This window comes from Pseudonaja textilis, chromosome 1 (assembly GCF_049901715.1).
Source record: "Pseudonaja textilis isolate UNSWEBS1 chromosome 1, rPseTex1.2, whole genome shotgun sequence".
In the NCBI taxonomy this organism is placed as follows: domain Eukaryota; kingdom Metazoa; phylum Chordata; class Lepidosauria; order Squamata; family Elapidae; genus Pseudonaja; species Pseudonaja textilis.
The window spans coordinates 291992412-292013732 of NC_141990.1; the positions used below are offsets into that span (position 1 = coordinate 291992412).

At 38.3% G+C, this 21321-nt stretch overlaps 1 protein-coding gene across 4 annotated transcripts in view; it reads right to left on the reverse strand.

Annotated features, from left to right (window-relative positions):
- Positions 1 to 3253: 3253 nt before the first annotated feature.
- Positions 3254 to 21321, reverse strand: part of CCDC88C (coiled-coil and HOOK domain protein 88C) — an 86753-nt gene continuing 68685 nt past the window's right edge. The window contains exons 20-30 of one of the 4 annotated variants that reach the window (XM_026713109.2): positions 20883 to 21160; positions 19976 to 20119; positions 19094 to 19280; positions 17565 to 17710; positions 16747 to 16836; positions 14771 to 15009; positions 8018 to 8167; positions 7404 to 7469; positions 6822 to 6890; positions 6248 to 6549; positions 3254 to 5428 (exon numbers count right to left, since the gene is read on the reverse strand). In XM_026713109.2, the coding sequence (XP_026568894.1) occupies positions 4418 to 5428; positions 6248 to 6549; positions 6822 to 6890; positions 7404 to 7469; positions 8018 to 8167; positions 14771 to 15009; positions 16747 to 16836; positions 17565 to 17710; positions 19094 to 19280; positions 19976 to 20119; positions 20883 to 21160 (2682 nt within the window). In that variant the 3' untranslated portion in view covers positions 3254 to 4417. Of the gene's footprint in view, positions 5429 to 6247; positions 6550 to 6821; positions 6891 to 7403; positions 7470 to 8017; positions 8189 to 14770; positions 15010 to 16746; positions 16837 to 17564; positions 17711 to 19093; positions 19281 to 19975; positions 20120 to 20882; positions 21161 to 21321 lie in introns of all 4 variants that reach the window. The other 3 variants (XM_087922096.1, XM_026713117.2, XM_087922097.1) reach the window with 3 other exon arrangements.

The window sequence follows — 21321 nt, forward strand, 5'->3', positions numbered from 1 at the left end:
CTAAGCAGTGTATTCTTCCCACCCTGGCCTTCTCTACAGCACAGATCTGTTTGGAATACTCTACCTGACTCTGGTTTCTTCCCCAAACCCCAAAAACTTTAACCTTAGACTGACTACTATTGACCTCACCCCCTTTAAGAGGCCTGTAGGGGGCGTGCATAAGTACACCAATCGTGCCTACCGTCCCTGTCCTATTGTTTCTTTTTATTTTTCTTATAAGTATCTATCTCATGTATTCAAAACTATGTTTATTCTTATACCTGTATCTTGTAAGCGATTGACAAATCAAATAAATACTAAATACTTACGGATTGCCCTCTTAATTATGTATTTGCTTGTTGAATTCCACCTTTATTATTTTTACAAATAACTCAAGGGAGTGAATATATTCAACCCAACTTCCTCCTCCTATTTTCCCCACAATCGGTACTTTCTGAATCCTTGATTTTAAGGAAATGCCTCCAAAATGTTGCCTAGGTACCTGTTGAAAAGTCTTCTGGCCCCATTCTGCAGATTGTACTGACTGAGCAAGGAATGCACATTTACATCCACTGTACTGAGACACATAACATATATAAATAAAACAACATAACTTGTTGTGGATTTAATTTCATTTTTTTTATTATCCTAACATTACAGGCTTGTATGTATGTATGACTATGTTAGGGTACTGTATGTATTTTATGTACTTTATTTTTGAGGGATTTCACTATTTAGAGTTGAATTTAAAAGTACGCTTGCTTAATGCTGCAACAATTGATAAGGATTTAATATAAGATTCAAAATTGTCAGGTGACAGGAAAAATAATAATCCATACTTTGAAAAGATACTGAAAGTCATGAGGAGAAACATAATATGAATAGAACTGTCTCAACTTACATACCCAGTTTGGAATTCCCTCTTTTAACTTTGAAAATGTCAGAATAAAACTACAGTATTGTATTTTTTATTTTTGCTGAAAATACTAATGAAACATAGACTGTCTGAAATGGTATAGGGTTTCCTGTCTGGGCAGGGGATTGAACTAGATCAGGGTTCACCAACCTTTTGGATCTCAGGGACCACCAAACTCATAATTTTAAATCTCGTGGACCACTAGTTCTCAGGGAGAGGGAGAGGGAGAAGGAGAGAGGGAGAGAGACCCTGGGAAAATCACTCAAAAAGTCTGCAGGAAAATTCCCCACCCCGTTTTCCTACCAATCCCAGAATACCCTCCCCCCCCTCTCTCTCACACACAAAGGTCCCTCACACACACCCAACACCTCCAAGGCAGCCACATTCCTAACCTGTTTTTCAGCTCCTTTATCAGGGGAGGGGGAGTCTGCAGGAAAATTCCCAACCGTTTTCCTACCAATCAATCATTTTTTATTTGGGATCGCAGGATACCATTTACAACTCCATTTTCAGGGGGAGAGAGAGGGAGAGACTTTTGTCTTCATGCAAGGAAAGCAGCAGAAGTCTTTCTTTCTCTCCTGGCGGAGTTTCGGGGAGAGAAAGACTTTTATTGCTTTCCTTGTGTGCAGACAAAAGCAGAAGCAGCAGCAAGAAGCAGCCCAGTGGCCAAGCAAGTTCCCCCTCTCTGCCCTTTCCCCCCTCCCCTCACTACCTTGTTGTTCGCAATGCAAGCAACATAAGCCTTGTGTTCCCATGGGCCATGTGAGCGGAGCAGCCTTGTTCCTGCACAGCCTGTATTGCTTTGGGGGGTGCTCTGGGGGAGGTGACATTTTTCTGCGGACCACCAAATTTTTCTCATGGACCACAGGTGGGCCACAGCCCACAGGTTGGTGACCACTGTCTTGGAGAATCATAACATAGAAAGTCAACATTTAGGACTGAGTGTAAGTCCTCAATCAGCTTACAAAGCACAAGCAACTCCAGTGAATATCTGTGCAGTATCACATCCCTTAGTTTTACTGTCAAAGAGCTTTTTCTACAATATCCCTTTCTCTAAGATAAGATTATTATTCTGTGTCCTGTGCTCTGGGATGAGAGAAAGAGGTACTGGCACATTTGTATGACAGTGTTATTATGCCTGATCTCAGTTGGGGTTTCATCAAGTACATTTCCCCATCTTCTTTTCCAAGCTGAGCAAACCAATTGCCTCTAATTGTTCTTGGTATATTTATTCTTCCAGGTCCCTTATTATCATGGTTGCCCCCTCTAGTCACATTCTAATAATGTCCTTCCTAAAATTTGGTGTCCATTGCTGGGTGCACATAACCATTAAAGGTATGTAACAATGCAGTAAATTAACAGTTACTTCTCTTGAACTTGGCAACAGTTTTTGACTGATGCAATCTAGGAATGCATTGGCTTTTTTCATCCTCTTCTGTATTAGAAACAAACTTTTTCATACATTCATTGTTCAGGTCTTTTTCTTTCTTCCTTTTCAACTTTCTTGTATATCTTTAATCTTGATGTATATATAATAAATATTTGAATTCCTGATGCTAACTACATTTTTCCCTTATGGGCAAGCTACTGATGAAAATTGCTGCTTGCATCCTTCAGAGTAAACCAAAACATTGAGGAATGTCTCCAGGGAAGTGGTTTGTGGCAGCATTATTGCCATATATCTTCCCAATAGTGTTGTAAAGAGTGTAGTAATGTTTTAAGTGAAGGATTTAGAGATGTGCTCATGGGAAGCAATGGGGCCAAATCTATTAAAGCTTGTATTAAGATTTATCATGCAGTCACACAACCATTGCCATATAAACTGGATAAATAATCTCCACTGAAATACACTATTGCATTCATGCAAAATCAAGAAGTAATTCCATTAAATATAACTCAGGTTTTTGCCATGACTATCCATCACCTCAAAGAAAATTCTTACAGCAAGTCTGTATTAAGAATCTGTCAAGAAATTTTTACATAACTTTGTTACTAACAGCTATGTAGAATTTGTCTTTCCCAACATGGCTGTTTCCAGATGTGCTAGAACTGTAACTGATTGCAGAATTAACCAAGCAAACATGGTTCTTGTCTACGTTGGGAAAATGTATACAATATTACACATTTATGAAATGCATGTAGTAGGCTTTGTTGTACTATGGAAGTAAACTCAAGCACTTCTATAAATATTAAAAGATGGGGAATCATACTCTGAAGTTACAAGAAGGTGGTACCAGCCTACACACTCATGCATATTAAAGCTCTGTTAAAAAGGATGTGCATTGTGACCACCTGGAGCAATGCTTAATAACACTTTAACATTTTTTTTCTGGGAAAAAGTGACAGTTTTGACAGATATTTGTATTTTAAAAAGTCTTTATTACAAATTTGCTCTTCTCACAATGTGACTGCTATAAACTATGACACACTCTAATCATTGGTTGTGTGTGAGATGTTACAGATTCAGTTTTTTTCTATGACATCCAAAGAAGTTTTATGATTATGTCAATCTGTTAGAAAGGATCTCTTTATAAGAAAACAATAAAACAGGAGATATACACAAGGAGTCAATGAAACTCATACAATAAAATATTTCATCTGGATATAAATATGATTTCATAAAAATATGTATATAAATGGAATCTGGTTTCTATACAGATCACGCTAACCAAATTAAAACCAAGACTGAACTTGCAATTGTTTATTGAGATAGCTTGTAAACTTCAACATTCCAATATCTATTGACATCATTTTAAAAGATCTCCTACATATCATTTAGACAAAAAAACTGTATACATTAGGAGGGCAGACAGGTTGCACAGGTTCTCTAGGCAACCAATGGGGCCATTAAGTGATTGAATGCATAGAATGGTAAATGGATCAGACCAGTGCAAGGAAAGTTGATATTTAAAGGAGACCATGCCCCTCAATAAGGGTGCATTACTTCCAGTGTTTTCAATAAAAATATTACAGACATACAAAGTGGCAGCATCTGTACTGCACGTTAGTGTTAAGTGCAGCAAAGTAGCCAGAATATTTTTAAAAAGTCTATAATTGGTAACAAGGTAACCAGTGCAAAGACAACACATTTGCATCATGCTGCTTTTAACACCCAAAAGAATATTTTAGAATCGTAAAAAGATGGTATTTAAAAGGAATAGGCAATTATGCGTAAAGTGAATAAGATTTGAGTTCAGTAGACAAGCACACAGATACAATTTCCCCAATAGTAAAAGAAAAAGGCCTGCAAAAGGCACAAGAGGACCAAATGGTAAGCACCCCAGACTATGGGAATACGATCCTGGAATTGAAGAAGAGAAAGGAGTGGAGATGGTTGAATCATTCAAATGGTCTTCTAGACATCAGAATTGTTAGTTTTGAACCTCAAGTATACATGTTTCTACTGAGGTGTAAAGCATCCAGAAGATAATTAAGACAACAGTGTTTAGCAAATCTACCAGTGTCATCCAACGTCACTCAATTTTCAGTAGTAAAACATATCTTATACAATCCTTGGCAGTGTCACACACAGCCATATTCATACCAAACCGTTTGCTGATCAGGGGGATCAGTTGATGAAAGAGAGTTCTTGGAACCAAGCCCTTTGTTTGTTTCCTCAGTGCCCTCTGCCAAAATTTTATTTTCTGGTGATGGATTTGGGCATTTGGCAATGTGGATGTTAGTTGAACCAGCTCCCTGAAGATTGTTCCCTTCTGAATTGTTAGGAACAATTCTGACAGGAGTCCCAGTGGAGACCTCCCCACTTTGCAACAATGACTTTGATTTGGTTTTAGATCCATATTGTGGAGAACAGTGTTCCTCTAAATCTACTTTTGCCCATTCCTGTGGCGGAGAGGAAAGATCACCCTTAGAAGTGGCGGAAGAATAAGAAAATGGAGGGAACAAGAGTAACCTCTCATCTTTCGGAGGAGCAAGAGAAAGGCGCCTGATATCAAGTTGTCGACAGCGAGAATCCACACTTTGCAAAGAACCCATTATCTTTGTAGGTTGTGATCTTTCTCTCAGAAAGCTCTGAGAAATAGAAGCTAAAGGCAGCTGGGAAGTCTGGTTGTCTGAGTCCTTGGCTATCTGGCTATCTGCAGCCACAGGCTTTGGAAGACTGTCATATCGTCTGTACACATCGGCGCTAGCGGCTCTCAGTAGATCTGCTGAAGCCAAGCTATAGGCCCGGTTCAGTGAAGCGCTCTGCCTGCCCATGTTGTTAATCTGTTGAGAGGATGCCAATGGCTTTGATGCTCGACTGGCTTGATTTTGAGGTCCATGGGTAAGCTTGTTGGAGTTTGCCACAGGTTCTGGTTCTGATGGTCCAGGATTTGGTTTCAGGTAGTGGCCTAGTTTAGCTGGTCTTCCATCTTCAGTAATGCCAGGCGACTTTATAGTTGGAGTGACATAACTGGTAGGTGTTTTGCTTGGCTCCTTCCTGTGTGACTGTAGAAATTGACCTCCAGGGCATGGAAGCTCACTGGCCTTTCTGAAATAGTCACTCAGCAAGTCATCTTTACTGGATACATCCTAAAAAGATGATTAAAATAAAATTTTATTTATTTATATATTAAACTTCTTAAATACCCATCTCCCTCACAGAGAAGCTCTGGGCAGTAACTTAGTCAGTAATTTAATGAGTATTTATTATTTATTTATCACAAAAATACTCTTCATAATAACTTATCTATAACATGAAATACAAACCAGTTTTAAAGCAAGGTCAGACCAAACTAAGTTGTTTACAACTACAGTAGTTGCACTTATGTATTAAGTATCCATAGCTGTTTACTCGCAAGCAGACCCACAGACACAATCCGAAAACATTTTGATGGTCCTGAGTAGTATAATTTTTAAGCAAAAAAGAGGACAATACAAAATGTTTTACACAAAGCGCTTGTGTAATCACAATTGAAGAACAATCTGGCATATTATCCAGGCCAAATGGATATTTTAGAGCTGTAGTGATCTTCAGTAGATCCCAATGAAGGAGGGCATGACTGGACAGCCAATATCTCATCTTAGGATGCATCTCTAGATTGAAAGGCAAACACTGGAGTGCTTTTTGTACATAAATATAATAAAGGCCATCACTTTGCCTGCATGCAAGTTTAGTGTTTGTTATTTGCAATGAACTAAATACAAAAATAAGCATAATATATCATTAAATAATAATAATTTTCATGAATTTTTATCAACAGTCAGTCAGTCTATGGGATAACCAGGACTGACTGCTGGATAAACCTGCATGTTCCACTATCAACCAGGGTACCGTAGTGTGCAATGTAGCATTTCCCTTTGATGATCTTCTATCCCCATACAGATGTGTTTTCTGCATAATTTACTTACTTTCATTGGAGATAATCTGTTGCTTTCTTCCAGGAATTCTTCTAAGGTTACCATCTCATTACCTGGAAAGGCAGATCGGTGCTTAACAGATTGCTTCTGTATATGAATGCCTTTCTGAGATGTATCATGTAACAATGCACCATTCTTATTAAATGAGGAACTCTGTTTAGGGTTTGAACCCACAACTGCAGAAGGGGTGGAACAAAACAGACCATCTCTACATGTGCCAGGCATATTTTTCATTAGCACCGTATCTTCACTGCTAAAGCTTTCTGATCTGTCACGAATATAGTCATAAGATCCTGTATCAAGAAATTCAAAGATATAAAATCATCCTCTTTTATTCTATTAAAATATTCGACACATCCTCATCAAAGGACTAGGGGATACTAAGTCATATATAAAAATACTGATTTAATAATTGCATTCCACCTAATCTGCATTCTACAGAATTGGGAGCTGGGGGTGGAAAAGTGAGCCCTAACCAAAAGATTCAGATTTAATTTATGAACACTTCTGCCTAATAATTAAGGAACTGTAGTAGTACATGAATATTGTTGTGAAAATATCATACCTTTCAGGTTTAAAGGGGAGCTGTTAGTGGATGCATTTTCACTGTTCTCTAAGCTATCTGACTCAGACACTGCAGGAAATTTAAAAAAAAAAAGAAAAGAAGAAGAAAGAACAAAAATCAGAGAAAAAGAGGATTCTCAGCTTCTAAGCTGCATTAGGCTAGAAAGAAAGAAGACCGTCTTTCTCCATTGGAATAATCGCTCTCTAAAACCAACTTAGTGGAGAACATGGGTCAATAGTAGAGCAAATGCTTTGCAAGCAAGCGTTTTTAGGTTGGGGCAATAAAATTTCTATCTGAAAACTGCTACCTGTCTGTATTCGTAGCAAAGGAGAGAGGGAGTAAGGTATCTCAGGATAAAACAACTGCTTATCTTCCAAGAAACATCTTCAGTAGCACCCAAGAAATCTGTAATTCTTCTCACGTTATGTTATTTTGAAGCCCAAGAATTGGAATAAAACTTCTCTTTAAAATATAACTTTTCGACTTCATTCACCCTATTGTAGCCATTTTCTTCTGTGAATATTTGACTATTATTCCCATCTAAGCCCAGGATCAGAATCAAAGGCAAAGAGCTTAACTTACTGTGCTGCTTGTTGGAAAGTTCTGTGGCAGAGGAATTAGCACACAGGTCACCATCTGAATTATGGCCTGAAAAATGTAACATTTTTTAAAGTGCTGTTTGCTTTTTGGCATGTGATATATTTAGTTGGCTCATATAATGTCAGTCATTATCTGCAGGCTCGCCTACCTTCAAGGATGTCTGTCTCTCTCATCAAAGATAAAGTAGGTAGATCCCTTCCCTTAAACATTACCATCTATGGATCTTTGGAAGCATGCCTCTTCCATTGTAGCCCCTGCCTTATTGGACACTCTCCCTCTTGATATCCAACAGATCCCCACCCTTTTATCCTTCCAGATAGCAGTAAAAAAATTGGCCCTTCTGCCAAGTATAGGGATAGGGCAAGGTGGTATGCGAATGCGGGTGCATCAGAGTAGTGTGATAGTGGCGTCAGGTTTTTCTGATTTTAGTTTTATACTGTTTTATTGGCTTCAAATCACCCTGAGGTTGGTTTTTAGTTGGGTGGCTATGTAAATGTTTTAAATACAATACATAAAATTTTATTTCTTCTGAACTTCATTTCTCAGGAACTAATAATATCTTACTGAAAAGAAATCCCCATGAAGATAAGCACTACCTTTTGGTCTGTTCAGTTGTCTAGAGATTGGAGTAGAGAAAGTCCTGGAATCTGAGTCCACATTGCACTGTTTAATAGCAGGATCTCTTGCATTTTCAGTGTAGTCATTGCCGCCTCCACAGTGTGAAACTCTCTTCAGATTTGAATCCCCTAATGTCATATGGGAAAACACTGAAACATTCAAAGAAGCAAGAGACAAGAGACATAGAAACTCATCACCTTAGAAATTCATACTCAGGGAAAAACGGTTCCATCGAATTCTTCTGATTTTACCATCGTTTCATTTATGATCAGATATTATCTATCAGTTTTCTAACCTAATTTCAGATCAGCAAGAATGAGTGACAGAGAAACGAATAGCACTTTATATACAGCTATACATGTATCATGTGATTTGGGGGAGGGGAGGAATAACAAGTTATTCTAAGTATGAAAACCTAAGCACAAGTGTTTTGGAGTAAATTATATCAAATTAAGTGGACTTTAAAAAAAAAGAAAGCTGAGTAGGATTTGGGTTCTGAATCTTTGTTCATCTGCAACACATCATATCCTTTAGGGATTACTATTACTAATATGTTTTAATACTGCAATCCATTCCACTCTACTAAATACACTAGCTATAATAATGAAGCAAGATTCATTCAATAATATGACACAGAACAGAATGCCTTCTTTTCTGGAAAAATTGTCCTAGTTGATTGAATTTTTAAATAATGAATTAGAAGGCATTCACATTCCAGTTGTTTCAAGAGCAATGTTTTTCAATCTTAGCCACTTGAAGAGGTGTGGACTTCAACTCCCAGAATTCTCTGGCTATCATGGAGAATCTTAACACATCTTCAAGTGGCCAAGGTTGAGAAATCCTCTTCTAGAATGATTTATATGAAATTCAAAGTGGCACAGACAATCCAAGAAGTAAAATAATAAAACGTGGGTTATTTACATTTTTTTTAAGTCTGAAAAAATTATAAGGAGACTGAACCATTTATCTAAAATTTTATATATAATTTCTCCTGCATTGTAGAAGCTTCTAAAATCACTCACAGCAAAACTGGTCTAAGAGCATAAAGTTTTTAAGCCAACTAAAACAACAAAGAAAAGGCACAAACCATTCCACAAACCATACTGAAGTAGCATGCTAAATTTAATAAAGCAAACCATGGCTGAAGCAGAAGACAAATCGATTACATGTAGTTTCAAGTAGATAAGCATCTTTATAGTGTTCATTCTGATGCACTGTTATGGCATTTAATGTTAACTGGCTAAGCACAGCTGCAACTGTAGCTCTTTACTATCAAATTGCAATGGTGCTTGCCAATCAGAACAAAAATCAACTTTAATGCCTATTTTGAAGTTACTGTTGGCCTAGCATTTAAAGAGAAAGCAAGACATAGATTATCATCAAGCTATTTTCATCAATGGCAGAGGTCTCTGTATTTTCATGTTTACACCGCAATTACATTAAGACAACAGACAAGCAGCACAGTGGATATAGGAGAAATTGCAAAATTTGTTAGGAGTTATTTTTTAATAAAGAACAGAATATTATTAGAAGGATGCATTGCCAGTGACAGAGCAACAAAAATCTATTTTAACATCTGGACAGGATATGAGGCACATTGGCAAATCTGCAAAGCATTAGTGTAGTACACAACAGGTTCACTTACTCAGTATGTGCACCATCACCAAAAGTACTTGCAAAACTACAGGCACATGCCTCGTTAAAGTGTACGGCACTGAAGAAATATTCCACATTGTGCAACAAGGTCCTTCATTTTACTGATGGGAAAATGTTGTCCGTGTTGACTTGGTTTGATCTTGGATTTATTCTGTCTCAGTTATACGCTGTGCATCTATGACTTGTGTACAGAATGGCTATAGATTTCATTTGTTCAAAAATAAAACACTGGAAATGCATTAGGGATAAATGATAAGAGAAGAAGTTAGAAATCTTTTGTTTCTGAGAAAGAAAATGATTCGTTAGGAGAGGATGGGATGTCAGAAGACGACCAGAACCGGAGACGATTAGAGAGGGATGAGTTATTCGATGGAGACTTGGGAGACCTTTCCTTGGGCTTGCTTGTGGTTCTCAAAAAGGCAATCTTTTTACGTTGAGCTGCTAAGTGTTATCACCCAGAGACCCCAGAAAAGAGAGGGAAAAAAAGTAACAAAAATAACTAAAAAGTAAGTTCAAACATCCAAGAAAACTGTTAACATGAACAAGGACTAAGCATTTCTACAGCAATTGTTAACCAGATAAGGTTTACATCAGACAGATAACTATCTACGGCAGCAGCCTTTAGAACAAATAGTCTTTCTCAAGTGCAGTTCTACAATAGATTGTGGCTGGGAAAAAAACACCCAACATCATTTTCTGAATGTTAACACATTAGGCATTGCTAGTTAATTGTATGATATGTTAATTTTTATGCAGAGGATACCTGAGGCCTGGAAAGTATTTCAGGAATTCCTCCAGGCTACAATACTGTTAGAAAAGGCTGCTCTAGTATTTATGATTAAACATACGTTATAATTTCTTTTATAAGATAAACATATTTATTTATTTGAGTTTATTAAAATCAAGGCAGCTTACAGTAAAATAAAACGACGAAATACATAATGTAAAATAAAAATAAAACCACACAGCAACAGGCATCATCCATACAACCAGGAGCCCAGCTCAAACCCATGGTCAGGACCCCAGACTCAAACACAAAGTTAAATTTTCAAGGCTTTACAAAAGGCCAATAAGGTCAGGACCAACCTAAACTCAGATGTGAGAGAATGATGTTCCAAAGGGCGGCTGCCATGCCAGAAAAGGCTCTCCTTCTGTGTCTTGCCAATCAACACTACCTAGCTTATGGTACCTGGGGATGCCCTTCCTGCGAGGAACTGGCACCAGGAACTGCCCATGCTGCTGCATTTTGCACCAGTTGAAGCTTCTGAATATCCTTTAAGGGCAACCCCACATAAAACCATTTGCAGTAATCCAACGTAGAGGTTAGAAGGGCATGAGCGATCATGAACAGTCCCTTGCCCAGTCCAGAAACAGGTGCAACTGGCAGATAACGTGAAGCTGTGCAGAGGCCCCCCTATTCGTAGCTGCTACCCTCCCCTTGAGCAAGAGCCATAAATCCAGGATGAGGCCCAGTTTGCACACTGGGTTTGTCTGGGGGTATTGCCACCCCATCTAGAACCCATGAAAAGTGTCCGAAACCAGAGATTCAAAAGCAACACTCGGTCTTGCTTGGGTTGAGTTGAAACCTATTTTGCTCATCCAGGCCTTCCTAGTCTCCATGGCGTCACTCAGGTGACCTGGGGTGGAGATATAAAATATCTCCAGCAGGATACCTGAGGATACCTCACTCCAAACCATCAGAAGACCTTCACGTAGAAGATAAATAAGAAGGGAGAGAATACCAAGTCCTGAAGCACCTCACAAAGAAGGGACAGCACAGATGGTGGAAATCTTTTCTGGACTGGAGAAATGAAGCTTGGATCTTTGGGATCCAAGTTTCGTTTCCTCAGCTTGCCACAGAAGTTCCCTTCCATGTTTGAGGGGTGAGTGGGACTTCTGCGCTGGGCTAGGTACAGGGGTGGGATTCTACCAGTTCACACTTATTCATTAGAACCAGTTGTTAACATTCTAAGCAGTTTGGAGAAACTGGTTGTTAGAAGAAATTACTGGCCTAATCCTGTAAGGAAGGCAGGAAGGAACATTCTGGTGTTGCTTAAAGAAACTGCCTCTCCGTTAACCCTTATTACATTTTTGGCAGGACTGGACTTCCTGTCTCAGGAACTTCTTTGGAGTTTTTTCCCCCTCCTTTGCTGGTACTTTGCTTGTGTGGAGTGACCATTCAAAGTTACAATGGCACTGAAAAAAGTGCCTTATGATCATTTTTCACACTTACAACTGTTGCAGCATCCCCACAGTCATGAGAGGCCAGGCAAGGAGATTCGTGCCTCGATGTGAGTGATGTTGAGTTGGCCACGCCCAGCCAATAACATGACCACCAAGCCACGCCCACCCAGTCACATAACCACCAAGCCACGCCCACCAACTAAGCCATGCCCACAGAACTGGTTGTTAAAAATTTTGAATCCCACCCCTGGCTAGGTAAGTGAAGATCTGAAGATTCCTGTTTCCTTTTTCCAGCCCAGTGCCAGAGTTCTTTTCTGCTTTTACAAAAAAGGGTGTAGAACTCCTGAACTGGGATGGAGAAACAAAGCTTGCACCATAAAGATCTCAGCTTTGTTTCCCAAGTTTAGCACAGGAGTTCCCCCCCTGAGCATGGAGGGGAGCTGCCTGCCCTCATTTTACAGGCGGTTGTTTCACTCGGTCTGCTTAATGACCCAGGTAGTCATTTAATAATTGCAACTGGGAGAATCAGGATTGTAGTTTGCTGAATGAAGCAGTCACACGGACATCTCACTTAATGGCTGCTTCACTCAATGACCAAAATTCTGGTCCAAATTGTGGTCATAAGTCAAGGACTCACTGTACAGTATCATTGCAGATCAAGGATAATCAACATAATTACTTGGTTTTGTGGTGCTTAAGTCAATGTAAGAATTAGGGATAATCTATTCCAGAAATGTTTTTAATTGAAGCAATTATTACCCATCAATTATTATCAACAAAGTCTACTCAATTCTTTATCGAGACATATTATGCAATAAAACATATAAGCAAAGATCATATAATATTAAGGATCCTTCATGTTTTCATATTTGGATCTGGGTTGCTGATTCTTCTGTCTTTGCTCCCTCTGCTGTCACCAAAACAGACTACACTTTTCAATACAGAAAAATTAGTCAGGTTACAAAAAAAAACTCTGGGGAATGTTTCTGCTTTGTGGAAAAGTCCCATAATGCAAAAAACACTCATCAATGCAATTAGAAACTGAACTTATTAACAGAATGCACCTATACTATGTAGGTAGTGTAAAGCAACTAATACTTGATAAACACGTAGAATTAGCATGTGCATTATGGCAGTGGCCCCCAACCTTTTTTGTGCCACGGCCCGGTACCAGCATCACAAAATGATCCGCGGCCCGGTACCGGCATCAGCACGCATGGCAAGGCGAGCCGAGCGACTGGCCAGGCAGCCGTCCCCCACTTCTCCTCGCCACCTTCAATTCCTCCTTTGTACCTTTGTCGATGGGCTTTGGGACGGTCACTCGGCTCGCCTTGCCTTGGGTGCTGAAAGAATCCTCGCACCTTAGTTTTGTTCGAAGCCGCCCCCCCCTTTGGTGAAACTAAGGCGCAAGGATTCCTTCAGGACCCAAACACCGCTTTCCAACCGGAAAAGCTCACCGGAAACACTTTCTCATCAAAACAAGATGGCGGCGCCCAGCAAACCAGCAGCCCAGTAGAAAATGTTCCACGGACCGGTACCGGTCCATGGCCCGGTGGTTGGGGACCCCTGCATTATGGCATATAACAATAGTGCAATAGTTCAGTTATAAGTGCTCCACATGACTGATAGAATAAACAGTAATACACTCTTAAAAGAACACAAAAATAATACACGGATAAACAAAATGGCAACAAAAACAACTTGGTAAATCTATGATGCCATAATGAAAATAAATCTTCAGGATACTGAGAGTTCTAATGATAAGAGTCTCACAATAAAAAAAGCCTTGTTTATTTGCTGAGAAGTATGATGCACTTTGTACTTATGTATTAAAAAAATAAGCCTGCATTGCAAAAAAACAAAAAACAAAAAACAAACATATTTGTCCTTGTGGAAGAAATACCTTCTTAATTTTCAGAATTAATTCTGGAGTGGCAAGCTTGGGCCTGAAACTGACAAGGAACGCCATGCCAATGGAATCTTTTTATTTTGCATAAGATTGGTGTCAACAACTATGCCCTAGTCCATATTTCTAGCCCATATTTACAAATAGTTGAAGGGTAAAGGCGAACACCTTAACAGAATAATAGAATAACAGAATAACAGTTGGGAGGGACCTTGGAGGTCTTTTAGTCCAACCCACTGCTCAGACAGGAAACCCTATACCCGTGATGGTGAACCTATGCCATGCGTGCCGGAAGTGACACACAGAGCCATTTCTGCCAGCATGAAAGCCATCGCCCCAGATCAGGTGCACTGCACATGGGTGCGTGCCTCCCGCCAGCCATCGGGTATCTGCCGCGCATGCATGGGGCATGGGCAGGAGACATGCGTACATGTGCAGGGGTGTGCAGCATGCATGGAGGGGTTGCGCGCACAATGCATTATGGGTGCAGGCATCCTGCACATACGCACACGTGCTATTTCAGCACATGAGGACGAAAAGGTTAGCCATCACTGCCCTATACCATTTCAGACAAATAATTGTCCAATTTTTTCTTAAAAACTTCCAGTATTGGAGCATTCACAACTTCTGGAGGCAAGTTGTTTCAGATTTAATTGTTCTGTCAGGAAATTTCTCCTTAGCTCTAGGTTGCTTCTCTCCTTGATTAGTTTCAATCCATAAGTCTACACTTCCATCATGGAATGCCCACCTCCTCCTATTTCTTCTACAAAATAGACAAGATCTGACCCTCTTTCTGAAAACAGAATATGCCATTGTTCTCTCTCTATACACCTTATCTTATAAGGTGGACTAGCTAGCTCTTTCACCTAGACACTTAATTGCCTTTTGTGATTAGGCCTAAAGAATATCAGTGCCAAACAGAAGTGATTGTTAACTGGATTACAAACTCAAGCTAATTCATTCTCCAATGAAACGCAATGCCTACCTTTGGCCAGGGGTCCTGCCTTATGCTCTTTGTCTTCCACGAAGCTGAACTCTTTGGAGGTAGTTTCCAGGCTCTTCTGTTGCTTGGGTAGCTGTGATGGAGATTGTGAACCTGCTGTCTCCATGCTTTCTAGCAGAGATGGAGAACTATCTGCTGAAGATTTCATCCGTTCTCTTGTTGGCTCTTTCTTTGGCTTCATAAATTTAGCCAAGGCTTTAGCTCCTATCCAGTGGTTTTTCCTATTATTGGAAATGTTCAATAGGACAGCAATATTTCTTCCTCTTATTTCACTGAATTTTCTCATTTTCTACAACAGGGGTCGCCAACCGCTGGGCCGTGCAAGCGTCAGGCAAGCATGCAAAGCTCCATTTCAACAAGCAGCAGGTTGCTTGCAAAACCATCCCCTCTCCCTCCACCACCACTGTGGCCAGTCCACAGAGCCGGAAAGGCTGGGGACTGCTACTCTACAGCAAGAAAGTTAGTAAGATTAATTAGTTAATCATGACTCAAAACAAGTGATACAAATAGAATATTTCTGAATTCTGTTGCTTACAAAGGTTCTTTTTTTTTTTATTATGGCCATAAAATGGGGTCACCATATAAAAGATCTATTTAAAATATTTTTGTACAAAACTAGAAGTCCTTATGTACCAATCTATTTACAAATTACCAAATATTTTACTGCTTCTTTCTGAGGACACTAAAAATATAAGCAGTGTCCTGCTGTATTGTATCCCTGACCCATCTAGCACAGCAGCCTGTTCTCATAGTGGTCAACAATGGCACAAGGAAGCCCACTGGTTTTTTTAGCAGATGGCCCATCACCATCCAGGCAACAGACATTAAATTCTATATTTTCTATGAAATGGTGCAACCTTTTTTTGAATGCAGTCAAATTGGTAGGCAGCACATTTTGTGATAGCAAATTCCAAAGTTTAATTACACATTGTATTTTTTTCCTTTAGCCATATTTTTCCAGGATTCTATTGAATTGGGTGACCTCTTGATTCTAGGAAATATTTGAAGTAAATGTCATATTTTTCTTTCATTGAACTTTCCATTCTTTTATTATTAGTATATCATGCTAGTCTTGATTGCTAAAATAAATATTTGGCATTGTTGGAAATGTAACAACCAGGTTGTGTGTGAGTTTATGCATGTGTATGTTGGCAAACTTATAAAGCCTAATAATAGCGGAAAATGCTTTATTGTAGAATAGAAAAAAATTGAAAAGCTGTAATGTCTCTGCAAACAGATTCTTATTCACTTGCACTAATGAGGGATTGTTGATGCTCTCTGAGCTTGGTTGCTTTCTTGCAGATGTTTCATTACACAAATTAGGTAACCACCATCAGTGATGATATAACTAACCTGGGTAATGAAACATCTGCAAGAAAAAAACCAAGCACCAAAGATTCTAATTTTAACACTGAACTAGAAATATTTGCCTTTAAATTGCACTAAAACCATATATCTCTTCAAAATGTGTACTGAGGTAGTATTCTGTATGTTAATGGTTGCAAGGATTTTATATGTCTTTTATTGGAAAATATATTTAATTCCTTCTTCAGGAATATGGCTAACTAGATTAGGAGAGCATGCTTTGATGCCTAGATTAACTTTGTATTTAAAAAGTAAACCCAATGTAGAATTTAATTCTAATTGAAAACCATTCTTATACATGCAATTATGCTACATCCAAAATTTCGGCATGTTTTGGAAATCAAAACATCTTAATTTGAGGTATAATTTGCAATACTGATTTAATGTACTGTCTACTATCTATAATCTTTTCTGAAACACAAGCCTATAGCTAAGTGAAGGCTTCCACATGTTTTCACTTACAGAAAGGGCACCATGGTTTATTCATACGGCAACTCAGTAAGTCAAGTGTAATGACTGAGGTATAGTTTGTAACTTATGAATTAATTTGGATGTGATAATTAATAAGACATGTTTTCCTATATAAAACTTACTTTTTTGGAGTTGGATCATAAAATCTGTATTGATCCATTATTTTCTCTTCCAATTTTTCTTTGTGTCTCCTTAAGGCATTTAATTTATCACTTTTTAAAAAACATACAATGAAGAGAAAATTATAAATTTACAGTTATTTGTTGAGGAAAACATTACAAATGCTAAAATTGAACTATAATATTTTTCCAGGAAAAAAAGTCAATATTCCTGATAGCAACATAAAAAAATCCTTCTTAGGCCATATCTAACTTAATATCTAATTTAAACATACTTAAATATATGAATGTTTAAATTAAACATTGCTTGAGAAATATGTCTATAAATATGACTGTTTCTGTCTCTCTCTCTCTCTCTCTCACTTTCTTTCTTTCCCTTTCCCTCCTTTCCCACACCTACCTTACCTAGCAACCAATCACAAAAAGCTGGTATATTGTTTGCTGAGATAAAGAATGACAAGTATTACAATATACTGTAATATGACTTGACCCAAGAAGATATTATATACCAAGGTTCATATAGGACAACATGTCATACATTATTGGTACTGACAACAATAGTGACTAGAGTAAACCTTCCATTTTTTATCATTTAACAAGCCTAATGACTTGCACCTATTTTCAAACCCAAACATCAGACTAAAAAGTGCACAATGAACTGTATTTAGCAAAAGATGCTGTAGTTGCAGAGAAATTTCATGAATTGCTTTTTGGCTGCCTTCAATGATCTCTTTTAAAAAGTTTTCCTGCTCCCTCATCCCTCTGACATACTATTAATCTCATAGGCCAAGATCAGTATGCAAAAGGATTGCTTCTCTTACATATATTGCTTTTGTTCCTCGTGGTATTGTTCTTTATTCTCCATGTTCTGCTCCAGCAACATTTGATTCTGATGACTTAATAGCTGGATTTGACTGAGAAGATGATGATTCTCTTCTTCCAAGTTTCCTTTTAGTCGAGCAAGCAGCTATTTAACAGACATACCATGGATGAGGGCTTTTTTGTACACATTTGTCCACATGTTGCAAAGCAATCAGAGCAAACACTTTTATTTATGAAAAATCTCTGCTCAGTGAGCAGTTCTTTGAACTTCAATACCAGCAGTTGTAATACAACCACCAGCACTTAAGATGCACAATTAGCACTGAGCAAAATTAGACATAATCAATATTAACTGCAGTCAGGGAGAGTTTTAAGGGACATTACAGGTAATCCTTGACTTTCAACTGTTTAACAATTCGGAATTGTTTTGAAAGCAAAATGTTGCAACACCACAAATGTGGTCACATGATGGTGATCTGGGTACTTGGCAATCCATTCATACTTACAACCAATTGTCAACACCTTGCAACCATGTAATTGTCATTTGCAATCTTCTCTGCCAGGTTTCCCTGAAAGTCATTGGGGAAGCCATCAGGGAAGTTTACAAGCTGCTGAGAAGACTCCTCCTCCTCTCTGGTGGGGCTGGTTAAAAGAGCTGCTTGTCAAGGACAGCTGAACTCCCTTGGAAGGATACAGAATTCATTTCTGTTCCTGTGCCCCATTAAAGGAGTTCCTTTTTGTCCATGGAGGAGCTAAATGCCTTTAGTGAGGTGCTCAGATCTTGAACCTGTGAACTGCTAAAGGAGTTCTTTTTCATTCATAGAGCAGAGCTGCACTGTTCTGGCAAACAGGTCTTTCAGCTAGCCTCAGAGATGAGAGGAAGCTGAAAGCCAAGCAGAGACTGGAGAGGCAGCATGATGAGGAAAGGAGTGTAGGATTCTTCAGGGGAGGCCTGGGGAGGCCAAGATCAGTCCATGCATAGATGTCTCTCTGCTTGGGGGCTGAAAATCATGCTTGTAGTTGAGCAGGGAGGTTTTTCAGCTCCAGAGCAGAGCCTCTTAGGGTCTTCTTCGTGCTTCCTGAGGCACCACACACTCTGTCTGCTTAATAACCTGTAAGATCATTTAATGACCACAATCAGGTGTGCTGAGTTTAGGATCAAGAAACAGTGAAGCACCACTTTGCTCAGTGACCAAGATGACAGTCTCAGTTGTGGTTGTAAGTCAAAAACTATCTGTATGGAGTTTATTTTTTATTCTCCTCTTTTGCTAGCCTAAAAAAAGTAACAACAATTTCAGGACGGTGTAAATGGAAGCTTAGAAGTATTTTTCTCCCTATTGTTACTGAACTTCAAAGACCTCATTTTCTCACAATTCAATTTCTTAGGATTGAACATGAATTTCAATCCTAATCCATGGTTTTAAGAGTAAATCAGTTCTAATAGATTACGCATAGTACATCCGTTGAATTGCAGTCATATTTCCCAAAATTGTAATATTTTTGGATTTTCATAACACATAGCACTCACCTCACAATGGTTGTCCAGTTTAGTTAAGGTGATATCCATAGTCTGGTGCTTTTCCTTCAGTTCATCGTATCGAGCTTGCCAACGGTTCAGCTCTAGTTGAGAATTATTCAATGATGTTTTCAGCTCCTTAGTGTGACTATGGAGCCCTTCGTACTCAACTTTAAGTTTGGTGTGTGAGATATTCATCCTCAAATAGAAAAGCAAAACACTTCCATTCAAATGCACAACAGCAGCATTAATTATTTGGACTTTTGTAGAATTTAAATCTTAACAAGGTCAAGAACTAAAACTATTGTTTTTCTAGACAGATATATTTATATCCCCAAAGCTTGAATATCCTATTTAATTACTTAACATCCTATTATATTTCTAAATATATAATATAAAATATAATTTTTATTCGTTGAACTTAAGATCCTGCCTTTCTATACAACACTCCTAATCACTTGCAGGAATTAAAAATGCAAATGATAAAACATAACAGAATAATCAGTATTATTGCAATCAAGATCAATTCAACTAACCAAAGATTTGTAGAAGAGATGGGTTTTTGCCATTTTCAAAGGACTTGGCATATTTAGGTGAACATTCCACAGACTAAGGGGTTGTCTGGTAGAAGGGCCCTTTTCCACAACTGGGAAAGCAGGTTTATACCACAGTTCAAGACTTTTTAGAACTACACAGTTAAAGAATTAATATAAAGTAACACTCTCCTCCATAACTAGATAATTATTGTGAGCAAATGCAGCCACTGTAGCATAAATGTTAAGAATACTCAACTAATAGGCAGTCATTTGTATACATTTCTAAGAGTGATATGGATCAACCAAATTATCCCATTAATATACATGAACAGCCTTCATCATTTCAGAAAACAGATACCTTTCTAGTTCTTCTCTAAGCTTCTGGTTCTCTGTAGCCATAATTGTGCTTGTTCTCTTCTCCTGTTGTAAAACATCCTTTTCTGTCTTTAAAATCATCTCCATTTCTTCCAGTTCAGTTCTGTATTCTGTTAAACTGCTGTATCTGTATGAAACAAATATATACGTGCAATTTTGCCTTAAAACGTATTATAAAGCCTCTATAAAATTTTCAACTAATTCAATTCAACTAAAGAGGAGACAATACCAATAATTTTGAATGAATATGACTGGGTTGCCAGAATCAGCATAGCACAGCTTAAACAAGATTTCTCTTTAACAATAATTTTTGTTCTTCCATATAATTTCACCCAAAGTATTTTTAAGCATGTTTCATTTGTTCCCATTCTAATCAACAGAACACAAACTCTTGCACTTTGTCTACATTATGTATATATAAATCAAATTTGGATATATACATGATATAAATTGTGAGGCCTATATAAAATTTTCAAACAAATCCAATTTAACAAACAAGGGCTCAATACTGATACTTTATTAAAATATGTATTCATTCATTTTAAAACAAGTTATTTTGAATGGATATGATGGTTATGTTATTAACTTTGCTGAAAAGATAGGTTTCTGAATGACATTTATTGTACTTAAAAAGTTATGCTTTAGGGCAGGGGTCTCCAACCTTGGCAACTTTGTGGACTTTAACTGTGGGTGCTGGCTGAGGAATTCTGGGAGTTGAAGTCCACAAGTCATAGAGTTGCTAAGGTTGGAGACCCCTGCCTTAGGGATATCATCTAAACATCATTGGCTGTAACGATAATAAAAAACAGATTTTCACCATATGATAATCTTCCCACCAACTGCCGTTATTAGCTAGAGAAAAACTTCTACTATGAAGTAAAACCCTGTACCTTTCCCCTAGATCTTTGTGCTCCAAGTCAAGATTTTTGTGCAAGGTTTTTAGGTTGCTGTGCTGCTTGATTAGTGTTTCATATTCTGTAGATTGCCGTTCGTGCAGCACTACAAGATGTTCATGATCCTGAAGAAGGGACTCATATTCTGCGTTGAGCTGCTCTTTCTGCTTCAGCAGGTTGTCATATTCATGCTCCTTGGCCAGCTGCTGATTCTGGAGTAAGGTATTCTGGGTCATCAAGGATGTACTCTGGGAATTTAGGGTTGAATTCTCCACCTACAGTTTCTCAAAGTAAATGACAAATCTACTATTACAAAGAGCGATCCAGTTGCTGAAGTTGTCTATTAAAACATATGCTTATTGTTCCTCTTTCCTACCATACCTCTCTCTGCTTTACCTCTTTTAAGAATTTTCTTACCACAACTGGCTTACTTCCA